General features: G+C 40.9%; 1 protein-coding gene and 1 pseudogene across 1 annotated transcript; both read left to right on the top strand.

The window, feature by feature from the left end:
* Positions 1 to 4,340: 4,340 nt before the first annotated feature.
* LOC120064523 lies at positions 4,341 to 12,277 on the top strand (annotated as a pseudogene).
* Positions 12,278 to 14,337: 2,060 nt separating this feature from the next.
* LOC120063703 (L-dopachrome tautomerase-like) lies at positions 14,338 to 19,684 on the top strand. The gene is made up of 8 exons (XM_039013998.1): positions 14,338 to 14,623; positions 15,004 to 15,303; positions 15,578 to 15,678; positions 15,770 to 15,936; positions 18,306 to 18,491; positions 18,626 to 18,767; positions 19,173 to 19,374; positions 19,512 to 19,684. The coding sequence occupies exons 1-8, from the start codon at positions 14,338 to 14,340 to the stop codon at positions 19,682 to 19,684; spliced, it is 1,557 nt and encodes a 518-aa protein (XP_038869926.1).
* Positions 19,685 to 22,250: the final 2,566 nt, after the last annotated feature.

The raw sequence follows: 22,250 nt of genomic DNA, 5'->3' as shown, positions 1-22,250 counted from the left end.
TCTACCTGTATTATGTTGGAGGCTTCCATTAAAGAACACTCTCTGTGTTCTGTTAGACAGGTAAATCGTATCCACAATATAGCAGGGGGTGTAAAGCCATAACACATATGTTCTTCCAGCAGCAGACTGTGATCCATAATGTGAAAAGCTGCACTGAAGTCTAACTAAACAGCCCCACAATCATTTTTATCATCAATTTCTCTCAGCCAATCATCAGTCATGTGTGTAAGTGCTTGTTGAATGTCCTTCCCTATAAGCATGCTGAAAGTGTGTTGTCAAATTGTTTACTGTAAAATAGAATTGTATCTGGTCAAATACAATGTTGTCCAAAAGTTTACTAAGGGTTGGTAACAGGCTGATTGGTCGGCTATTTGAGCCAGTAAAGGGGGCTTTGCTATTCTTCGGCAGCGGAATGACTTTTGCTTCCCTTCAAGCCTGGGGGCACACACTTTCTAGTAGGCTTAAATTGAAATATGTCAAATAGGGGTGGCAACATCATCCACTATTATCCTCAGTAATTTCCCATCCAAATTGTCAGAACCCAGTGGCTTGTCATTGTTGATAGACAATATTTTTTTAACCTCTTCCACACTCACTTTACGGAATTCAATATTACAATGCTTGTCTTTCATAATTTGGTCCGATATTCTTGGATGTGTAGTGTTTGTTGCTGGCATGTCATGGCTAAGTTTTCTAATCTTGCCAATGAAAAAAATCATTGCCTAAGTTTCCACTAATTACCACAGCCACAAAGTCAAAATTGTCTAAATCGTAAAAAATTAATGAAAACAAAAATGTGCTTTTTGGTCTTAATTTAAGGTTAAGGAGGCATACGGTTAGCAGTGTGGTTAAGGTAAGGATTAGGTTTCAAATCAAATTTTCAGAAAATAAATTGTAGAAATAGGCGAGGTTTATGACTTTGGTAACTTGTGATGACCCGGCACAACTCTGATATAAAGTTGTTTTTTTTCAAAGATGCCAGGTTGTCACGTGTCCTTCTTATATCAGTACTCTTGTAACAATATAATCACTACATTTACATTTTAGTCATTTAGCAGACGCTCTTATCCAGAGCGACTTACAGTAGAGAGCATACATTTTATTACATTTTTTTACATACTGAGACAAGGATATCCCTACCGTCCAAACCCTCCCTAACCCAGACGACGCTATGCCAATTGTGCGTCGCCCCACGGACCTCCCGGTTGCGGCCGGCTGCGACAGAGCCTGGGCGCGAACCCAGCCCAGCCTGGGCGCGAACCCAGAGACTCTGGTGGCGCAGCTAGCACTGCGATGCAGTGCCCTAGACCACTGCGCCACCCGGGAGATACTACGAAACGTCTATTCGACCAAATAAGCCAGATGTAGCAAATAACCCCTTAAATATTTTGTCAACCAAATTTGACACTCACACATTGACCTCCCATACCAAAAACTCCTCTCTTGGTGAAAGAAAAAAATGAAGACCGCCATCTGCTGGAGAAGACAGAGTTTGGCCTCAGTTATCTCTCCTCTCGCTTCTTCCTCTAGAGTGCTGGTTTAAATCAGCTGATTCAGCTGCTCCTCCAATCAGTTCTTCCCGTTTTCAGACAACTGAGCTCTGTTTTCAGTGAATGAAACTGTGCTCACCATTACCATTAGAAAAGATCCTCCTTCTCCCAACCAACACATTATATTCCTTCAAATGTGTGCAGAGCACAACACACTGGACATAATATTCACATAGCCATTAAGGAAATGGGTGCATTTTGCCATCAACATGGTAATGAGTAGATCATTTCACAAATTAAACACATTACCTCCTGTGATATCTTTTGAAATGCTATTAAAGGAGAATGTCAATTTGCAGCACTTCAAAGGCTGAGCAGCACTTTCCCTTCACGCAACGCTGGCCTTTCATTTGGAACTTTCCATTTTAGAACAGTGCCACTTCCATTGGGGCTGATACAGAGGACTCTCGACACAACCGGGCAACATTGTCTCCCAAACAAAAGACGACAACACACTGCATGCATATTCCACGCCGGTGCAATTAGCAACTCGAAAAATCAACAGCGCTCAAATTGTTCTCATACAATGTCCAATCACTCAGTGTAGAATCAAAGGGTAATATTAAATTAATAAATGGGAATTAGGTGGAACAAATGGAAAGGATAAAACCAATACTTCCTCATCTACAATTTTAAAGGGGATTTGCATATACACAATAGAAGCATACTTTTTGATAGAATAGAGTAGATGTATCCAAAAAAAAAGAGCGTGAGCAGAGGGAGACCAATATAAGGGCCATAGTGGGTTTTCTCTGTCCAAATGCTTATGGAATCTTCCTTTTCATATGGCAGATGATCAAACTTAAAATGTATACTTTGTTTTCCTGAGATTTGGCACCTACCGATTCATAAACGGTCCCTGATGTCCTGAAGTTACACAAAATTCTAACACAGGAATACTCAGAAAGTGTTTTTAGGACCTATTATAAGCACAATAATGATGATGATTCCTAGAAATGTAATGATCAGTTCTTGAAAATCACGCATTGTGTGTTTCATTCGTTCATTCGTTTTTTTTGTGGCAGAAAAGTAGCAGAAGGAGGTGCAATTGAAGGCAACATCCTTCTGCAATTGCACCTCCTTCTGCTACTTTTCTGCCACAAAAAAACGAATGAAACACACGTGTGATTTTCAAGAACTGATCATTACATTTCTAGGAATCATCATCATTCTTGTGCTCATAATAGGTCCTAAAAACACTATTTCTGAGTATTCCTGTGTTAGAATTTTGTGTAACTTCAGGACATCAGGGACCGTTTATGAATCGGTAGGTGCCAAATCTCAGGAAAAGAAAGTATACATTTTAAGTTTGAATAGAACCCATTTACCTGCATATACTGCTACATTCTAAAAGCTATAGCAGGACAAAATGGTTTCATATTACCTTGTAACAATGGAGTGCTGGACTACAGTGACAAGCGGCACATAAGAATTCACTTATACCGCTGTACATAGCCACAAATACTTATTTTCAAGAACACTTGTCGCCATAGTGTTTCAAGGAGCTGATTCTGCCCCAAAGATGGCTCTCTAGCACCCCCATGTGTTCCAATGGAGGCTTCGGGGGTCTATGTGACACAAAGTTCCCATTTCACGACGTGCAAAAGCTTCAGTGAAAGATATAACGTAATTCATTCAAAATGCTCCGAAGATCTATTGAAATGAATGTTAAACCAGCAGGATTTATTTATTTTTTGGGCCAAGAAAATGTGATTGTTTTTGGAGCGATATCTTGAAACTGTACTTCTAGATGTAAGGAAATTGGTAATGCATTTCTAAACAGGATATAACATGTATACTGTATGAAAAGATACATAATGAGAAACATATGCACACAGTCTAAAGTTGTTTTGTTAAAAAGTGCATACTCATGGAGGTTTGGGAAACATTCAGTTGAACACATGGTTTCAAAAGAGCTCCTTAGGGATCTATGAGAGGATTCCAGTGTGACTAGTCCCATACCGTTGTAGAGTACAGTACTTTAAAAGGTTATTCATCCATTGGATGATGTCAATTGTAAAATCAAACAAACCCTTCCTCAGATATTTACATGTACAGTTCTATATGTTAAACAGTGAAGACCAGATAACAGTGAACAGAGAAAGGTAGACATAGATGTTAAAAGTTATTTCAAACATTCAAATTGTTTATGATGAAACTCCTACTGAACTATGCCTTTTTGCAGTAAAGGCACCAAAGTTGAGGTTGAAGTTCATACCTGCTGCCAGAGGGCAGTCTTAGAAAGCAGTGGTAGAGTTGAGCGTGGTTTGAATGGTGTAAAATAGCTCGCTACTGTGGTATCTCTGTGGATGGGAATGGGTATCAGATTAATGATATGAGAGAAAAAAATCGCAAATTGTCTTGGAGGGCCAATACTTTTTAATTTTTCTGTTACTGTTCATCTCATCTGCTACCACGTGATCTTTATTTGAGGGCGACCATTGTGCAAACATACTGACAACATCGTGATCTGGGCTCTTAAAGACACTGTGTGGGTATTTGTATCACTTGTCCCTAGAAATCTTAGTTGGCTAATTATTCCGGGAAAGAGCGGTTTAATTTCTTGTAGGCCTGCAGCCCACTGTCAATGCTATCTGTCATCATACGGAATGGATTGGAAATTCCAAAGTGAACCTTGAAGTTTTATTTTCTGGAAAATGGGAAAGACGAACACCATCAAATCGAATTAGTTTCATCTCTGTGTCTATTGACCACATCATTGCTGGGAACTGGTGAACAAATACATTTTTTAGGGTGAAAGTAGAAGATTACAGCAGTGTGAAAAAGACAATGAGGGCTCGTGTGCTAGGGTTGGTCTGTTTTGTGACATGCCCTGGTTCTACAGAGGCTCAGTTTCCTCGAGTGTGTAGCACGGTAGAAGGGATCGTCTCAAAACAGTGCTGCCCTGCCCTCGGGTCTGATCCTGCTAACGTGTGTGGACTTTTATCTGGACGAGGACACCAAACCCTGGGGGGGGCCAATTCGAATGAGAAACCGAGGTGACCTTGAAAGGTGGCCAACTACGTGTTTTAATCAAACTTGCAGGTGCCTCAGTAACTAATGAAATTATAATGTTGAAAATGTTAAACTGTACACTTTTAAGATATCTGCATTTTATTACATTTTTTACCCACGCAGGAAATTTCTAACTTCAAGTTAAAATTCAATGTAAAAAGTGTATTAGTATGTTTTGCAGTATAGCTATAAACTATATTCCCTCTATATTCCATCCCTGTGTCTAGGTAACTTTAGTGGCTTTGACTGTGGCCAGTGTAAGTTTGGCTGGACAGGACCAAACTGTGACGTGCGTAACTCCCCGGTGGTGAGGAAGAACATCCCCTTTCTGACTCCAGCTGAGCTCCAGGAGTTCCTGGATGTGTTGGACCGAGCCAAGAACACCACCCATCCAGACTGTCATTGCCACACAGCACTGGCTGGCCCTGTTGGGGCCCAATGGAACCCAGCCCCAGTTCTCCAACATCTCCATCTACGATTTCTTTACATGGCAGCACTACTACTCTGTCAGAGACACTCCTTGGGGAATGTGATCCATCACACAAACACAAACAATATATTATAATGATAATCATTTACATGTGTACAATGTTGAACAAATTAACTTCTATGGATATGATTGCACTTCTAAGACTAGAATGTTTAATCTGGATGTCCATTCAAGCACATTGATTCTCCCGTAAAGGACTTGGCACAGATACCACATACTCAGTCTGGAGAGAAACCTGCAGGTAAGAGTGTAAAGGTAATGTAATTGTTGTATTTATCTTACAAAATATGAATATGTACTTGGGAAAATGTCAGCTTCCTTGAATGAGTGTATCGGAATAGTTTGTCCTCTGCAGAGACTGACTGGCAATGAGAACTTTGCTGTTCCATACTGGAACTTCACCACAGGGCAGACTGAGTGTGACGTCTGTACAGACTCTCTCCTGGGGGGGCACAACCCAGATGACTCCTCCCTCATCAGTAACCAGTCCAGGTTCTCCAATTGGGGGGTGGTGTGTGACAGGTCTGGAGCAATTTGTGTCACAATATTGAATGTATGTAGCTAAGCTGATTACATAAATAAATGTGTATTTTGATGGTACTGTTTCTTAACTTCTTTGATATAGGGGGCAGCATTTTCACTTTTGGATGAATTGCGTTCCCATAGTGAACTGCCTCCTACTCTGTCCCAGATGCTAATATATGCATATTATTATTACTTTTGGATAGGAAACACTCTGAAGTTTCTAAAACTGTTTGAATGATGTCTGTGAGTATAACAGAACTCATATGGCAGGCAAAAACCTGAGAAAGAATCCAAACAGGAAGTGAAAATTCTGAGACTGGTCGATGTTAAAGTCATCGCCTATTCAATTCCCTGTAATATATGGATCTGTTTGCACTTCCTACGCCTTCCACTAGATGTCAACAGTCTGTAGAACGCTGAATGAAGCCTCTAGTGTGATGTGGGGCCGGATGGGAGGTGTTTCAGTCATTGGTCTGGCAAATTGCCAGTTCTTGCTCACGGGCTTTCCTCATGATATCGCCATGCGTTCCATTACTTATAGAGACTGAAAAGAATTCTCCGGTTGGAACCTTATTGGATATAAATGATAACAACATCCTGAAGATTGATTCTCTACTAAGTTTGACCAGTTTATTCGACTTGAAATAACTTTTGGAAGTTTTCGTCCGACGTTTGCCTGCATCTGCACGAGCGTTTGGACACGTGTACTACACATGCTAGCAAAAGTGGCTAAGTGGACATAAGTAATGGACATTATCGAACAAAAAAACTATTTATTGTGGAACTAGGATTCCTGGCAGTGCATTCTGATGAACATAATCAAAGGGAATATTTATGATGTAATTTCGTATTTCTGTTGACTCCAACATGGCGGAGGAAGGTTGTTAAATCTGAGCGCCATCTCAGATTATTGCATGGTGTGCTTTTTACGTAAAGTTAAAAAAAAAAAATCTGACACAGCGGTTGCATTAAGAACAAGTGTATCTTTAATTATGTGTAAAACATGTATCTTTCATCAAAGTTTATGATGAGTATTTCTGTTATTTGATGTGGCTCTCTGCAATTACTCCGGATATTTTGGAGGCATTTCTGAACATGGCGCCAATGTAAACTGAGATTTGTGGATATAAATATGCACATTATCGAACAAAACATAAATGTATTGTGTAACATGATGTCCTATGAGTGTCATCTGATGAAGATCATCAAAGGTTAGTCATTAATTTTATCTCTATTTCTGCTTTTTGTGACTACTATCTTTTGCTGGATAAATGGCTGTGTTTTTCTGTGGCTATGTACTGAGCTAACATAATTGTTTGGTGTGCTTTCCCCGTAACTCCTTATTGAAATCAGACATGTTGGCTGGATTCACAACATGTGTAGCTTTAATTTGGTGTCTTTCATGTGTGATTTCATGAAAGATTGATTTTTATAGTAATATATTTGAATTTGGTGCGCTACATTTTTTCTGGATTTTGGCCAAGTGGGACGCTACCGTCCCGTGACCAGGAACTGACACTCTGCCAGACCACTGACTCAAACACCTCCCATCCGACCCCACATCACAGTAGATGCTTCATTCAACGTTCTACAGACTGTTGACATCTAGTGGAAGGCGTAGGAAGTGCAAACAGATCCATATCTTACTGGGATTTGAATAGCCGATGAGTTGAAAATCGACCAGCCTCAGAATTCTCACTTCCCGTTTGGATTTTTTCTCAGGTTTTCGCCTGCCATATGAATTCTGTTATACTCACAGGCATCATTCAAACCATTTTAGAAACTTCAGTGTTTTTTATATCCAATAGTAATAATAATATGCATATATTAGCATCTGGGACAGAGTAGGAGGCAGTTCACTCTGGGCACGCTATTCATCCAAAGTGAAAATGCTGCCCCCTATCCTAGAGAAGTTAATAGTCACAGTGGGAACAACGTCCTCTGTACACTTCCTGATGAACTCAGTCACCGTGTCCGTGTATAAGTCAATGTTGTTCTCAGAGGCTACCCGGAACATATCCCACTCCGCATGATCAAAGCAATCTTGAAGAATGGATTCCGATTGGTCAGACCAGTGTTGAATAGACCTTTGCACGGGTACTTCCTGTTTGAGTTTCTGCCTATAGAAAGGGAGGAGCAAAATGGAGTCGTGATCTGATTTTCCGAAGGGAGGGCGAGGGAGGGCCTTGTAGGCATTTCAAAAATGGGGAGTAGCAGTGGTTGAGTGTTTTAGCAGCGCGAGTACTACAGTCAATGTGTTGATAGAACTTTGGTAGCATTTTTCTCAAATTTGCTTTGTTAAAATCCCCAGCTACAATAAATGCGGCCTCAGGATATCTGGTTTCCAGTTTGCATAAAGTCAAGTGTAGGTAGCCAAGTGGTTAGAGCATTGGACTAGTAACCGAAAGGTTGCAAGATCAAATCCCCGAGCTGTCAAGGTAAAAATCTGTCGTTCTGCCCCTGAACAAGGTACTTAACCCACTGTTCCTAGGCTGTCATTGAAAAAAGAGTTTGTTCTTAACTGACTTGCGTAGTTAAATAAAGGTAAAAAAAAAAAAAAGTAAAAGTTCCTTGAGGGCCGTAGTGGTATCGGCTTGAGGGGGAATATACACAGCTGTGACTATAACAGTCATTCTCTTGTGAGGTAATACGGTTGGCATTTGATTGGGAGGTATTCTAGGTCGGATGAACAAAAGGACTTGAGTTTCTGTATGTTACCACAATCACACCATGACTAGTTAATCATATAACGTTAACCACCACCCTTCTTCCCAGAGAGTTCTTTATTCCTGCCTATGCGATGTACTGAGAACCCAGCTGGCTGTGTGGACGGAGACAGTGTATCCCGAGAGAGCCATGATTCCGTGAAACAGAGTATGTTACAGTCCCTGATGTTTCTCTGGAAGGAGATCCTCGCCCTGAGCTTGTCTACTTTATTGTCCAGAGACTAAACATTAGCAAGTAATGTTCAAAGGATTACATTCGGGAAAGTCGTATTCCTAGTCTTAATGCTAGTGAGTTACCGCCGCCCTGATATCCAAAAGTTATTTCCGGCTGTATGTAATAACACACAAAAACATTCTGGGCTAATAATGTAAGAAGTAACAAACAAAAAAATACTGCAAAGTTGCTTACGAGCTAGAACCAGAGCTGCCATGTCTGTCGCTGCCATCTTACTTGTACTGACATATACAGTACGTGTTCGTGAGAGACTCACCATTCCACAGAGGTGTGTAGCCCAAAATTGTTCGGACGCTACAGACAGAAGTTGGCAGAAGAGGCTGTACCGACTTCAGATCAGTCCTGTGAAGAGTCTCAACTTTCCACAGAGAGGTCTGGTGGCACCTTAATTGGGGAGGACGTGCTCATAGCTCATAGGCTGGAACGGAAAATATGAAATGGTTTCTATGTGTTTGATACCATTCCATTCACTCCATTCCAGCCATTATTATGAGCCGTCCTCCACTCAGCAGCCTCCTGTGCATAATAGTTTTGTAGGCCAAACTGTTCGGATGCTTTAGAAGTTTTTTTGTGAAAAGGCCAATTTTCAGGATGTCTCATGTTCTGACAAACACCGCTCTAGTGCTACCTTTCACCTCAGATGCGGAAGGGCGATAGACGGAATTGGTGGATTGAGATGCAACCCATGAAAAAAAAACTGATACACTACACGACCAAAAGTACGTGGACACCTGCTCGTCGGACATCTCATTCCAAAATCATGGGCATTAATATGGAGTTTTGCAGCTTTGTATCAGGACAGATCTATGGTACCTATGGTATAGCTGCAACCCCTTTGCAGCTATAACAGCCTCCACTCTTCTGGGAAAGCTTTTCACTAGATGTTGGAACATTGCTGTGGGGACTTGATTCCACAAGAGCATTAGTGAGGTCAGGTACTGATGTTGGGCGATTAGGGCTGACCTCGCAGTCAGCGTTCCAATTCATCACAAAGGTGTTCAATGGTGTTGAGGTCAGAGCTCTGTGCAGGCCAGTCAATTTCTTCTACACCAATCTCGACAAACAATTTCTGTATGGACCTTGCTTTGTGCACGGGGGCATTGTCATGATGAAACAGGAAAGGGTCTTCCCCAAACTGTTGCCACAAAGTTGGAAGCACAGAATCGTCTAGAATGTCATTGTATGCTGTAGTGTTAAGATTTCCCTTCACTGGAACTAAGGGGCCAAGCCCGAACCATGAAAAACAGCCCCAGACCATTATTCCTCCTCCACCAAACTTTACAGTTGGCACTATGCATTCGGGCAGGTACCGTTTACTGGCATCCCCAAAACCCAGATTCGTCCATCGGACTGCTAGATGGTGAAGTGTGACTCATCACTCCAGAGAACGCTTTCCACTGCTCCAGAGTCCAATGGCGGCGAGATTTACACCACTCCAGCCGATGCTTGGCATTGCGCATGGTGATCTTAGGCTTGTGTGTGGCTGCTCGACCATTTCATGAAGCTCCCGACAAACAGTTCTGTGCTGACGTTGCTTCCAGAGGCAGGTAGTGAGTGTAGTGAGTGTTACAACTGAGGACAGACAAAAAAAATTGACAGTGCCACTGAGCTCTTCAGTAAGGCCATTCTACTGCCAATGTTTGTCTATGGAGATTGCATGGCTGTGTGCTCGATTTTATACACCTGTCAGCAACGGGTGTGGCTGAAATAGCCGAATCCACTAATTTGAAGGGGTGTTCACATGCACTATATATACAAAAGTATCTCTAGCTTAAACAGATGGATTTTGATGGGGATTTATTTATTACATTAAGACTGTGAGAGCTTGTTGCACACACACACACAACATAGAAAGGCAAAATAAACTAACTTTCATCAACACACCCACACACCATAATAGGAAAGTTACTGTAGATTAAGAAACAGCGACAATCAAATACACATTTTTAACCCTTCTCCTACAATTTCGGGAAATCTAATTATTCTATTTAAAAATAAAAACTTTCTAAATGTTTTGTATTTTAATGACTTTTTATTTAAATTTATTTTTTATTAAAAAATATATATATATTATTTATAGATTTTTTTCCGACTCCCAAATTTCGTGGTATCCAATTGGTAGTTAGTCTTTTCCCATCGCTGCAACTCCCGTACGGACTCGGGAGGGGAGAAGGTCGAGAGCCGTGCGTCCTTCGAAACACAACCCAGTCAAGCCGCACTGCTTCTTGACACAACGCCCGCTTAACCCGGAAGCCAGCCGCACCAATGTGTCAGCGTAAACACCTGGCGACCATGTCAGCGTGCATTGCGCCTGGCCCGCCACAGGAGTCGCTGGTGCGCGATGGGATAAGAACATCCCTGCTGGCCAAACCCTCCCCTAACCCGGTCAATGCTGGGCCAATTGTGTGCCGCCCCATGGGTCTCCCGGTCGCAGCTGGCTGCGACAGAGCATTGTGTCGAACCAGGATCTCTAGTGGCACAGTTAGCATTGCAGTGGCTCAGACCACTGCGCCATTCCGGAGGCACCGGAAATCTAATTAATGTTAGAATTAGACGTTCATCCAATTTTTCTCAAATGTCAAATTTCGAGGTGTTTAAGGTTAAGTTTAGCCATTACCTCCAAATTTTAAGTTTAGGGTTAAGTTTAGTAATTAACTCAATAGTCTTAAGATAAGGCATTAACTTAAAATGGTTAAGGTAAGGGTTAAGGTTTGGGATAGGCTTAAAACTAAAATCTCAAAAACTTTATATCGCTGGATTCGAACATGCAACTTTTGGCACCGGAGGCCGATGTTTACGCCACGTGATGCATCAGCCCTTAGCTGTGGTATATTTCCTGTTATAAACTGGGTAGTTTAGGTCCTGGATGCTGATTGGCTGAAACAGCATTTCAGCCGTGTGTCTATCAGACAATATACTGTACCACGGAGTGATGCAAAAATATTTGTTTACTGTTCTATTTATGTAGGTAACTAGTTTATAATAGCAATAAGGCACCTCAGTGGTTCGCGTTACATGGACAATATACCACATCTGTATCCAGGCTGTATACTCGCATTGCGTCGTGCTTAAGAACAGACATTAGCCGTAGTATTTTGGCCAATATACCACATACCCTCGGGCCTTATTGCTTAATTAATTTCTCGTGGACAGACTATGTAAACATAAATGGTACCATAGATCTGTCCTGATACAACGGGATGCGTGAGATAACAAACAGCACCAGTTCCAGTACATTGGACAAATCAGGATTTCACAGGTTTTAGCATCTTTTGAATTTCGGAAAGGGAGGGGACATTTGCCCCATAGACTTGCCCTTAACTTGCAAAGAGAGAGTGGAGCTCTTCATTCCGGTTCCGAATAAAGCATCTGACCAATTACGCAAGACTTTAGTTCTGAGATTAATGGGCTATATACCACAAACTCCTGAGGTACCTTATGGCTATTATAAACTGGTTACCAAGATAAATAGAACAGTAATTTTGTATTTTTCATATCGTGATATATTGCCTGATATACACACAGATGAAATGCTATTTCAGCCAATCGGCATCCACAAATCAAATTACTGTTATGTTTTATTATAATTAACTACCATGTCTTTTCTCCCAGCATGGATGAATATAATCGCCTTGTCACTCCGTGTAATGGAACTAGTGAGGGACGTATAAGGAGAGGTCAAATAGGAGGACCAACATGCTGCACCAACGAAGACAGCATGGCTTTGAACCCTTAATACAATACAATGGAAAGTACACAGACAACTCTTGAACTAAAGCCTAACAGGAACTAACAGGAAGCCTACAGTTTATCTGATTATGCCTCTATGCAATTTATGTTATTGTAATAAATGGCCCAAATGAGAAGATCAATTGAAACATAACTTAGGAAAGTACTTATGTCTTCAACATAAAATCCTGAGGGTAGAATGTTTGAGCACAGTCATTATGTCTATTCAACTAATAATAATAATAATAACTTAGGGATGAACCTATACAGAATAATGAATACATACGGAATCTTTACTAAAGCTAGTGCCTGTAATTTTCCGTGCCTGTTCCATGAATGATTTCGAACAAAAATGTAGTCTGTTTGAGAATAAAAGTGAATTCGACATCCTTTCATTCTATAGTATTGTAACGGCAGCCTTCCCTCTCTTCACGAGAAGAGAGAATGTAGCAGGGATCGGACCAACACGCAGCGTAGCCAGTGCTCAACATGTTTAATTACGACAAATAAACGTGAACACTTACAAAACAAAATAACAAATGTGGCAAACCGATAAAGTCCTTTCTGGTGCAGACAAAACACAAAGACAGGAAACAACCACCCACAAATCCCCTACACAAAACAAGCCACCTATATATGATTCTCAATCAGGGACAACGATTGACAGCTGCCTCTGATTGAGAACCATATTAGGCCGAACACAGAAACAGACAAACTAGACACACAACATAGAATGCCCACCCAGCTCACGTCCTGACCAACACTAAAACAAGCACAACACACAAGAACTATGGTCAGAACTTGACAAGTATATTATAGTATATTTCTTTATGACAATAATTAAAGGTGTTACAATTCTAGCACATTGTTTCTACTAGCTTACATTGAATTATATGTCATTTTTCGATTTAGGATATTTATTTTGAATTCATGTTTTAGATTATTATTATTTGTTTTATCTCATTCCCTCATGGCAGTATATGTGTGTAGCTATTGTGTGATTGGCAATGTAACTTTTCACTCACCATTCAACAGCCACATGCCAGATCATAGGTAACAGGGGTTAGGGAAAGTCTAGCTAATGACACAAGCACAAAACATATCAGCTATTTCTGCACTGACGTACCAAACATCATAAGTCTTCATTGATGTGTTTGGTGCTCCTCCCACAGAACAAAGAATGCTTGTTCCTCAGAGGAATTCAACAATCAGTTGATGACTTTTTCTCAGTGGATTATGAGAAAAAACAATTATTAGTAATACAGTATAGACACACGATATGATTAGGCTATCATGATTTAAATGATTTAGGATTATATGTATGATATGTCATGTGATAAAGAGGGAAGCGAACAGGAAACCAAAAATCCTATCTGTAATTATGCAAATGTACTATCAATCAGTCTACTGTGGATTTCATTTCTGGCAAAAACAACTTTGAGAAATTACTCTCAAATACTTAAAAAAAATATTATTCATGGGACTAACGTTGTGAGCTTCACATTAGATGGGCGGCAGGTAGCCTAGGGGTTAAGAGCGTTTTACCAGTCAACGAAAGGTCACTGGTTCAAATCCAGAGTCGACTAGGTGAAAAATATGTTGATGTGCCCTTGAGCAAGGCACTTAATCCTAGTTGCTCTGGATAAGAGTGTCTGCTAAATGACTAGAATGTAAAAATGGACCTGTAGATAGCTGATGGTCTAACCGACACCCTATGTACTTTGGCCTGAGGCATTTCTCTGGTAGGAGTCAAGCTCATAGTTGCCTGGTGTCAGGTGATTACCACGAGACCTTAATCCGTTCTGCCCAGACTTAAAGAGAGCACATGAACTGGAGGCTTTGTTAAAGTTGAAGACACCCCCTGGAACACAGTCTACTCTCAGGCTGGCTCTTAGTTAACATTTATGACTGTAGCCAAATGTTGAATACACAACTTTGGAGCGTTACATATTTAATTCCATGCGCTTTTGGAGGAATTAACTAATTAAGCATTGATGTGAACTGGTATACAAACTGATTTGCTAGTGGACAGACATGGACAGAAGAGGACCAGAGGTGTTGAAGACGATGAGGGCTCTTGTGCTAGGGTTGGTCTGTTTTGTGACATGCCCTGGTTCTACAGAGGCTCAGTTTCCTCGAGTGTGTAGCACGGTAGAAGGGATCGTCTCAAAGCAGTGCTGCCCTGCCCTCGGGTCTGATCCTGCTAACGTGTGTGGACTTTTATCTGGACGAGGAAACTGCTCCGACATCAGAGTCAGTACCAAACCCTGGGGTGGACCGTATAGGTTGAGAAATGTTGATGATCGAGAAAGGTGGCCGACCAAATTCTTCAATCAGACATGCAGGTGCTCAGGTAAGTAACATATTAATAGTGTTACATTTAAGTGTTAATAGCAAATCAGTATTTAAAATTTCATAAAATATGTTTTGTTTAGACAACATTATAACTCATTGTTGAAGGGTAGACATTGTTAAATTGTGATTATTAGGAAGACGTATGTAAAATATTTCAAGACTGTTGGGTGAACTTTGAACTTTGAGACCATTTAGTTACCCTAAAATTGGTGGCTGAACTGTAGGTATTTAACAATAACATATCATCAAATCAATGTATCATATTAATATATTCGTTTCTAAAATGTATTACAATAAGATTTTTTTACAGAAACCACATGTCTTGGCCATTCCCATAGTCTTGACTTGGTTTGGTTTATATTCCATCCCTGTGTCTAGGTAACTTTGGTGGCTTTGACTGTGGCCAGTGTAAGTTTGGCTGGACAGGACCAAACTGTGACGTGCATAAATCCCCAGTGGTGAGGAAGAACATCCACTCTCTGACTCCAGCTGAGCTCCAGGAGTTCCTGGATGTGTTGGACCGAGCCAAGAACACCACCCATCCAGACTATGTCATTGCCACACAGCACTGGCTGGCCCTGTTGGGGCCCAATGGAACCCAGCCCCAGTTCTCCAACATCTCCATCTACGATTTCTTTACATGGCAGCACTACTACTCTGTCAGAGACACACTTTTAGGTAAAACACCAATTTAGTATTTTCTGAAGTCATAAGTTTATAGATTCAATAAATAATATCAATACATTATTAAATTATATTCAACCTTCAAACTAATTCCTTTTTGGTTGAAAATGAATGAAAATGAAAGACAAATGTTATAAATGACTCACTTGCTACGTTACTTACTTACTTGTTCTGAGTTATATATATATAACTCTCTATGTACTGGAAAGCTAGCAGAAGAGAACATTCAAAAGTTGCTCATAAACCACCTTATTTGTTTCTTCTGTAGGTCCAGGTCGTCCGTTTAAGGCCATTGACTTCTCCCACAAAGGACCAGCGTTCGTCACCTGGCACAGATACCACCTCCTTAGTCTGGAGAGAGACCTGCAGGTAAGAGTGGATTTGAATGCTGAGGACATGAAGAACAAAATAGCTTCAAACATTGATGAAAATAAAGGTAAAACGATCCTCTCTGCTGCAGAGACTGACTGGCAATGAGAACTTTGCTGTTCCATACTGGAACTTCGCCACAGGGCAGACTGAGTGTGACGTCTGTACAGACTCTCTCCTGGGGGGGCACAACCCAGATGACTCCTCCCTCATCAGTAACCAGTCCAGGTTCTCCAATTGGGGGGTGGTGTGTGACAGGTGCGCTGTTGGACAGAAATGTGTTTAAAACATTGTGGGAAACAGATGAAGCCTAGTCCTGGACTAAAATGCATGTTTATTGAAGGATTTCCATTGAAAGTGCTTTTTAATCAGGCGTAATTCACGTCTAGGAAACCAGCCATGTATGCACACTACCGTTCAAATGTTTGGGGTCACTTAAAAATGTTTTGTGTTTTTGAAAGAAAAGCTAATTTCTTGTCCATTAAAATAACATCAAATTGATCAGAAATACAGTGTAGACATTGTTAATGTTGTAAATGACTATTGTAGCTGGAAACGGCAGATTTTTTATGGAATATCTACATAGGCGTACAGAGGCCCATTATCAGCAACCATCACTCCTGTGTTCCAATGGCACGTTGTGTTAGCTAATATTATCATTTTAAAAGGCTAATTGATCATTAGAAAACCCTTTTGCAATGATGTTAGCACAGCTGAAAACTGTTGTGCTGATTAAAGAAACAGTAAAACTGGCCTTCTATAGACTAGTTGAGTATCTGGAGAATTTGTGGGTTCGTTTACAGGCTCAAAATGGCCAGAAACAAAGACCTTTCTTCTGTAACTCGTCAGACTGTTCTTTTTTGAGAAATGAAGGCTATTCCATGTGAAAAATTGCCAAGAAACTGAAGATCTCATACAACGCTGTGTACTACTCCCTTCACAGAACAGCACAAACTGGCTCTAACCAGAATAGAAAGAGGAGTGGGAGGCCCCGGTGCACAACTGAGCAAGAGGACAAGTACATTAGAGTGTCTAGTTTGAGAAACAGACGCCTCACAAGTCCTCAACTGTCAGCTTGTAGCGGTATTAATTAGAGAAAGGTAAAGAAGATTTTGTTCGGGCGCCAGGCAGGTATTAACCCTGCCGAAAGAAAAATAGTAGAACAGCGAGAGTACCACTACCAGACCCACACACATCAACAGAAGAGACTGCCTAGAGTGTAGCCTGTTGACCAGATAGCCAGCGGAGAGAAAAAAAGAATACACACCCTATAGATCCCACATCACATCACAGTCCTTCCACAATTCTTGGTAACCCCACCAAGCATACCTCATATAACAATAATGGCAGAGCAAATAAACAGCAACTTCATACAATAACGAATGAACCCAGTCATCACACAGAGGATTTGCAAGAGTTTGTGTTCTCTGTTGTGAAGGAGTGCAGAGGGTATGACGGTGTGGTGTTCATATACACACTAGTCCAGCTCCAATGAAACTTCAATGCATTTATGAAAATAGAGTCGGTTGCAGTGTAAAGCACTGGACCATAGCGGGAAGAGAAAGAGAGAAAGAGAACAAGAGAGGGCTTAGCTGTGGTCTTGAGGGTGCAGGTGTACGGTCTGACTGTCCGATGGGGTGTTGGGTTGTAGTTGAACGCTTCGCAACAATGTTGCTACTAATCCCTTTGATCCATAACCGTCGCGGTCCCACATGAGAACAACCACGTCGTCGAGCGATCACACCGAGGATTGATCCAAACACTGTACAACCACATACAAACAAACTCTGCAGCATAACACACACAACCAAAACTGTCGCACCACAAAAGAGCTCCTCCCCAAAAAGCTGAACGAGCTCTTTTATTTCCTCCTTTCTACTGCTCATGCGCTCTTAAAGTGGCAGCGCACGGTGAAGGCTCCGTGCAGGATTTCGCCACAAGCTTCATTAAATAGCACCCGCAAAACACCAGTCTCAACATTTTCAGGTTCTTGGCAATTTTTCACATGGAATAGCCTTCATTTCTCAGAACAAGAATAGACTGACGAGTTTCAGAAGAAAGTCCTTTGTTTCTGGCCATTTTGAGCCTGTAATCGAACCCACAAATGCTGATTCTCCAGATACTCAACTAGCCTAAAGAAGCCTTGTTGTATTGCTTCTTTAATCAGCACAACATTTTTTTCAGCTGTGCTAACATAATTGCAAAAGGGTTTTCGAATGATCAATTAGACTTTTAAAATGGTAAACTTGGAGTAGCTAACACAACGTGCCATTGGAACACAAGAGTGATGGTTGCTGATAATGGGCCTCTGTACGCCTATGTAGATATTCCATAAAAAATCTGCCGTTTCCAGCTACAATAGTCATTTACAACATTAACAATGTCTACACTGTATTTCTGATCAATTTGATGTTATTTTAATGGACATTTTTTTAAATTTTCTTTCAAAAACAAGGACATTTCTAAGTGACCCCAAACTTTTGAACGGTAGTGTATATAATATAACTGTGCTGGTTATGCTTTGTGCACGTAAGCTGGTTGCTATACTACCGGGTAAGATGTTCATCATGTGTTTTGTACCAGACTCATTGTCCTTAAATGTTGCCTGAATCTTTTCCCCTCCCCAGCTTGGATGAATATAACCGCCTGGTCACTCTGTGTAATGGGACCAGTGAGGGACGTATAAGGAGAGGTCAGATGGGAGGAGCGAGAACCAACATGAGTCTGCCGACCATGAATGATGTCAGGAGCTGTCTAAACCTCAGAGACTTTGACAACGCTCCCTACTATACTAACTCTACCTTCAGCTTCAGGCAACTTAAACTGTTCACATTGACCTGGGACCTTACATATTCACCTACAGGGTGTTATTCAATGAAGTCAAGTCGAATGAACTCTCGAAATTGCATTGTTTCTGACTTCCAAATATACTTTGTCTCCTATACAGGAATGCTCTCGAAGGCTATGACAAGCCAGATGGCGAGGCAGAGCTTGACTCCACAGTTAACAACCTGCACAACCTGGTCCACTCCTTCCTCAGTGGAACCAGCGCTCGGTCTCACTCTGCAGCCAATGACCCCATCTTTCTGGTAATTATCTAGTTCAAATCAAATCAAATTGTATTTGTCACATGCAGGTGTAGACTTTACAGTGAAATGCTTACTTACAAGCCCTTAACCAACAATGCAGTTAAGAAAAATACTTCAAGAACAATAAGAAATAAAAGTAACAAATAATTAAAGAACAGCAGTAAAATAACAATATCGAGGCTATATACAGGGGGTACCGGTACAGAGTCAATGTGCGGGGGCACCGGTTAGTCGATGTAATTTAGGTAATATATAAATGTAGGTAGAGTTATGGTGTGGTTGCCTATGAGTCCATGTATTTGACTGTCATGTGAGTTAATGTAAAGAATTGGTAGTTGGTCAGATTTCTGTGCAGACGATGCAACAATGTTTTACAGTTACATAACTATCTCTCTCTCTCTATAGGTGCTCCATGCTTTCACTGATGCCATTTTTGATGAGTGGATGAGAAAGTCTGTTCCACCAAACTCCAGCTTTCCAGATGAGATGGCTCCAATTGGTCACAACAGACATTATAACATGGTGCCATTTTTCCCTCCTGTGACCAACGAGGAGATTTACGTGGCTTCTGATCAACTGGGATATTCTTATGCCATTGAACTCGATGGTTGGTGATTTCACAGATAACTTTGCAATTAAATAATTGTCATCGACTTATGCTTGTTTTATTAGCAGGTCAATGAAATAAGAACACTTTGATAAAGATCTTGTTGCATTAAATCTCTTATTCTATCCCTTCCTCAGCTACAGACGGTGGAATCGTGTTTGTGATGGGCTCCAGTCTGGGTGGTGTTTTCCTGGGTGCCCTGGTTCTTCTACTCGTCCTGGTGCTCTACTTGCAACAGTATAGGAAACACAGCTTTGAACCCCTTATCAAAGCAGAGTTTACCAACAAAAAGTACACAGAGGAAGCCTAGAGAGTGTAGGTACATTTTGGCAGTGTTTTGCACAACTACATAGAGTAGGCAGCCAAATAGAAAACGTAGCCAACCAGGCGTCCCCGAGCCAGGGGGGTCTGGGGGTGCTTGCTCCTCTGGGCTCCTTTTCCCAGAAGCTCTATTTTGGTACATTCTAATGACTTGACTCCATCTGAAATACACAGTGAAATGATTGAATACTTTATCGAGTTTACCTCCAAGTTGGAAAAATGATTTGTGGTATTGTTTAGAAAGACTTTACAATTTGTATTGCTGAAAATGTATGAATTCACTGTTTTTTAGTTGTTTTGGATATTGTCTATGTCAGAGAACATTAAACCTTTTTTTAACATTCTCTTGAGATTAAAGTCTTATTTACAGTTTTGCTGCAAGATATGAATTGCCACAGTGTTTGTTCTTCAAATTATATATTTTATTAAAACAGACAAATTAAGTAAATAGCCCACATTATCTAGAACAATTAATTAAAGGTTTTGTTTTTCCAGTTCTCTTTTCCCATTTTTTTTCCCAGGTTTTTGCTCTCAAAATCAATTTTTTTTAACCCTTAAAAGTCTAAGCCATATATGCTACATAAATGCTACAACTTAAAAGATTTTACTGAGTTATAGTTCATATAAACGAAATCACTCAATTTAAATACATTCATTAGGCCATAATCTATGCATTACACATGACTGGGAATACAGATATGCATCTGTTGGACACAGATACCTTAAAAAAGGTAGGTGTGTGGATCAGAAAACCAGTCAGTATCTGGTGTGACCACCATTTGCCTCATGCAGCACGACACATCTCCTTCACATAGAGTTGATCAGGCTGTTGATTGTGGCCTGTGGAATGTTGGTCCACTCCTCTTCAATGGCTGTGCGAAGTTGCTGGATATTTGTTAGGAACTGGAACACACTGTCGTACATGTTGATCCAGAGCATGCCAAACATGCTCAATGGGTGACAAGTCTGGTGAGTATGCAGGCCATGGAAGAACGGTGACATTTTCAGCTTCCAGGAATTGTGTACAGATCCTTGTGACATGGGGCCGTGCATTATCATGCTGTAACATGAGGTGATTGAAGGTGGATGAATAGCACAACAATGTGACTCAGGATCTCGTCACGGTATCTCTATGCATTCAAATTGCCATCAATAAAATGCAATTTGGTTCGTTGTCTGTAGCTTATGCCTGCCCATACCATAACCCCACCATGGGGCACTCTGTCAACAACGTTGACATCAGCAAAACGCTCGCCCACACGATGTCATACACGTAGTCTGTGGATGTGAGGCCGGTTGGAAGTACTACTAAGTTCTCTAAAACGATGTTGGAGGTGGCTAATGGTAGAGAAATTAACATTAAATTCCCTGGCAACAGCTCTGGTGGACATTCCTGCAGTCAGCATTCCAATTGCACGCTTCCTCAAAACTTGAGACATCTGTGACATTGTGTTGTTTGACAAAACTGCTAATTTTATAGTGGCCTTTTATTGTCCCCAGCACAAGGTGCACCTGTGTAATGATCAGCTTCTTGATATGCCACACCTGTCAGGTGGATGAATTATCTTGTCAGGGATGTAAACAAATTTGTGGACAAAAACTTAGAGAAATATGCTTTTTGTGTGCATAGAAAATGTCTGGGATCTTTTATTTCAGCTCATAAAACATGGGGGAAATACTTTACATGTTGTGTTTATATTTTTGATCAGTGTATATGGAATTGTTTTAAAATGGTCATACCATGGATTATTTAGCTATTTGAATTGTATGCCCCCGTAGATATTCCAACAAAATCAGTCATAAGGAATAAGGTTATTAAATGTCTCTCCAATATCTAGGAGATATAAGAATTCTCAGGACTATATACATTTTTTGGAACACATATTTAACCCCCTTTTTTGATTGCACAAAACTACTTACATACTTCCACTCTTTAAACCGGTACCAGGTTACCTTCAGGCAAGTGATGCTTCTGGGGGTCGTAGAGCAGGGCTCCCCAACTGGCAACAGCGGGCCGAATGTGGCCTGCGGGTGGTTTTACTTGGCCCCCCAAGTTTTCCCAACAATTTTTTTTATATCATTGGACACAAAAGACTGTAAAAACACCAGGAAATCAGCTCCAAGTGATGTTAATTTTGGAAATCTATTCCCAAGTATTCCCACACATAATAGAGAGACACGTGATCATATACAAATGTTAGCAACGTTTGAAATTATTATGTTTTAGTCAAATATTATATCTGTTTGGGCTGCTTGCGGCCAATTGGCAGTCTACAAATTATTACGTTCCGGGCCCCGACCATCCGGCCAAGAATAATATTAGCCCACTGCTGAATCTAGTTGATGATCCCTGTTTGTAGATCAAAACAGAGAACACTATCGTGTTCATGACAGTAAGGCTCATATTAGTTTGTAGACCAAACGGTTCGGGCGTTACAGCCAGATGTTGGCACATCAGCGATACCAACATCAGACGAGTCCCGTGGGGCCAAAATAGTTAATTAATATGCTACTTTGTACACCAAACTGTTCAGACGCTACAGACGTTTCCGTGA

This window comes from Salvelinus namaycush, chromosome 19, assembly GCF_016432855.1.
Source record: "Salvelinus namaycush isolate Seneca chromosome 19, SaNama_1.0, whole genome shotgun sequence".
NCBI lineage: Eukaryota > Metazoa > Chordata > Actinopteri > Salmoniformes > Salmonidae > Salvelinus > Salvelinus namaycush.
The sequence above is the reverse complement of the archived record's forward strand: the minus strand, read 5'-3'. Positions and strand labels throughout refer to the sequence as shown.

What these genes read in the sequence shown, in the direction of transcription:
- LOC120063703 (XM_039013998.1), top strand. Translation starts at nt 14,338, where the DNA reads ATGAGGGCTCTTGTGCTAGGGTTGGTCTGTTTTGTGACATGCCCTGGT. An exon ending in TGGGGGGTGGTGTGTGACAG is followed by an intron (nt 15,937 to 18,305) that starts GTGCGCTGTTGG and finishes TCCCCTCCCCAG; the next exon opens with CTTGGATGAATATAACCGCC. An exon ending in TTATGCCATTGAACTCGATG is followed by an intron (nt 19,375 to 19,511) that starts GTTGGTGATTTC and finishes TCCCTTCCTCAG; the next exon opens with CTACAGACGGTGGAATCGTG.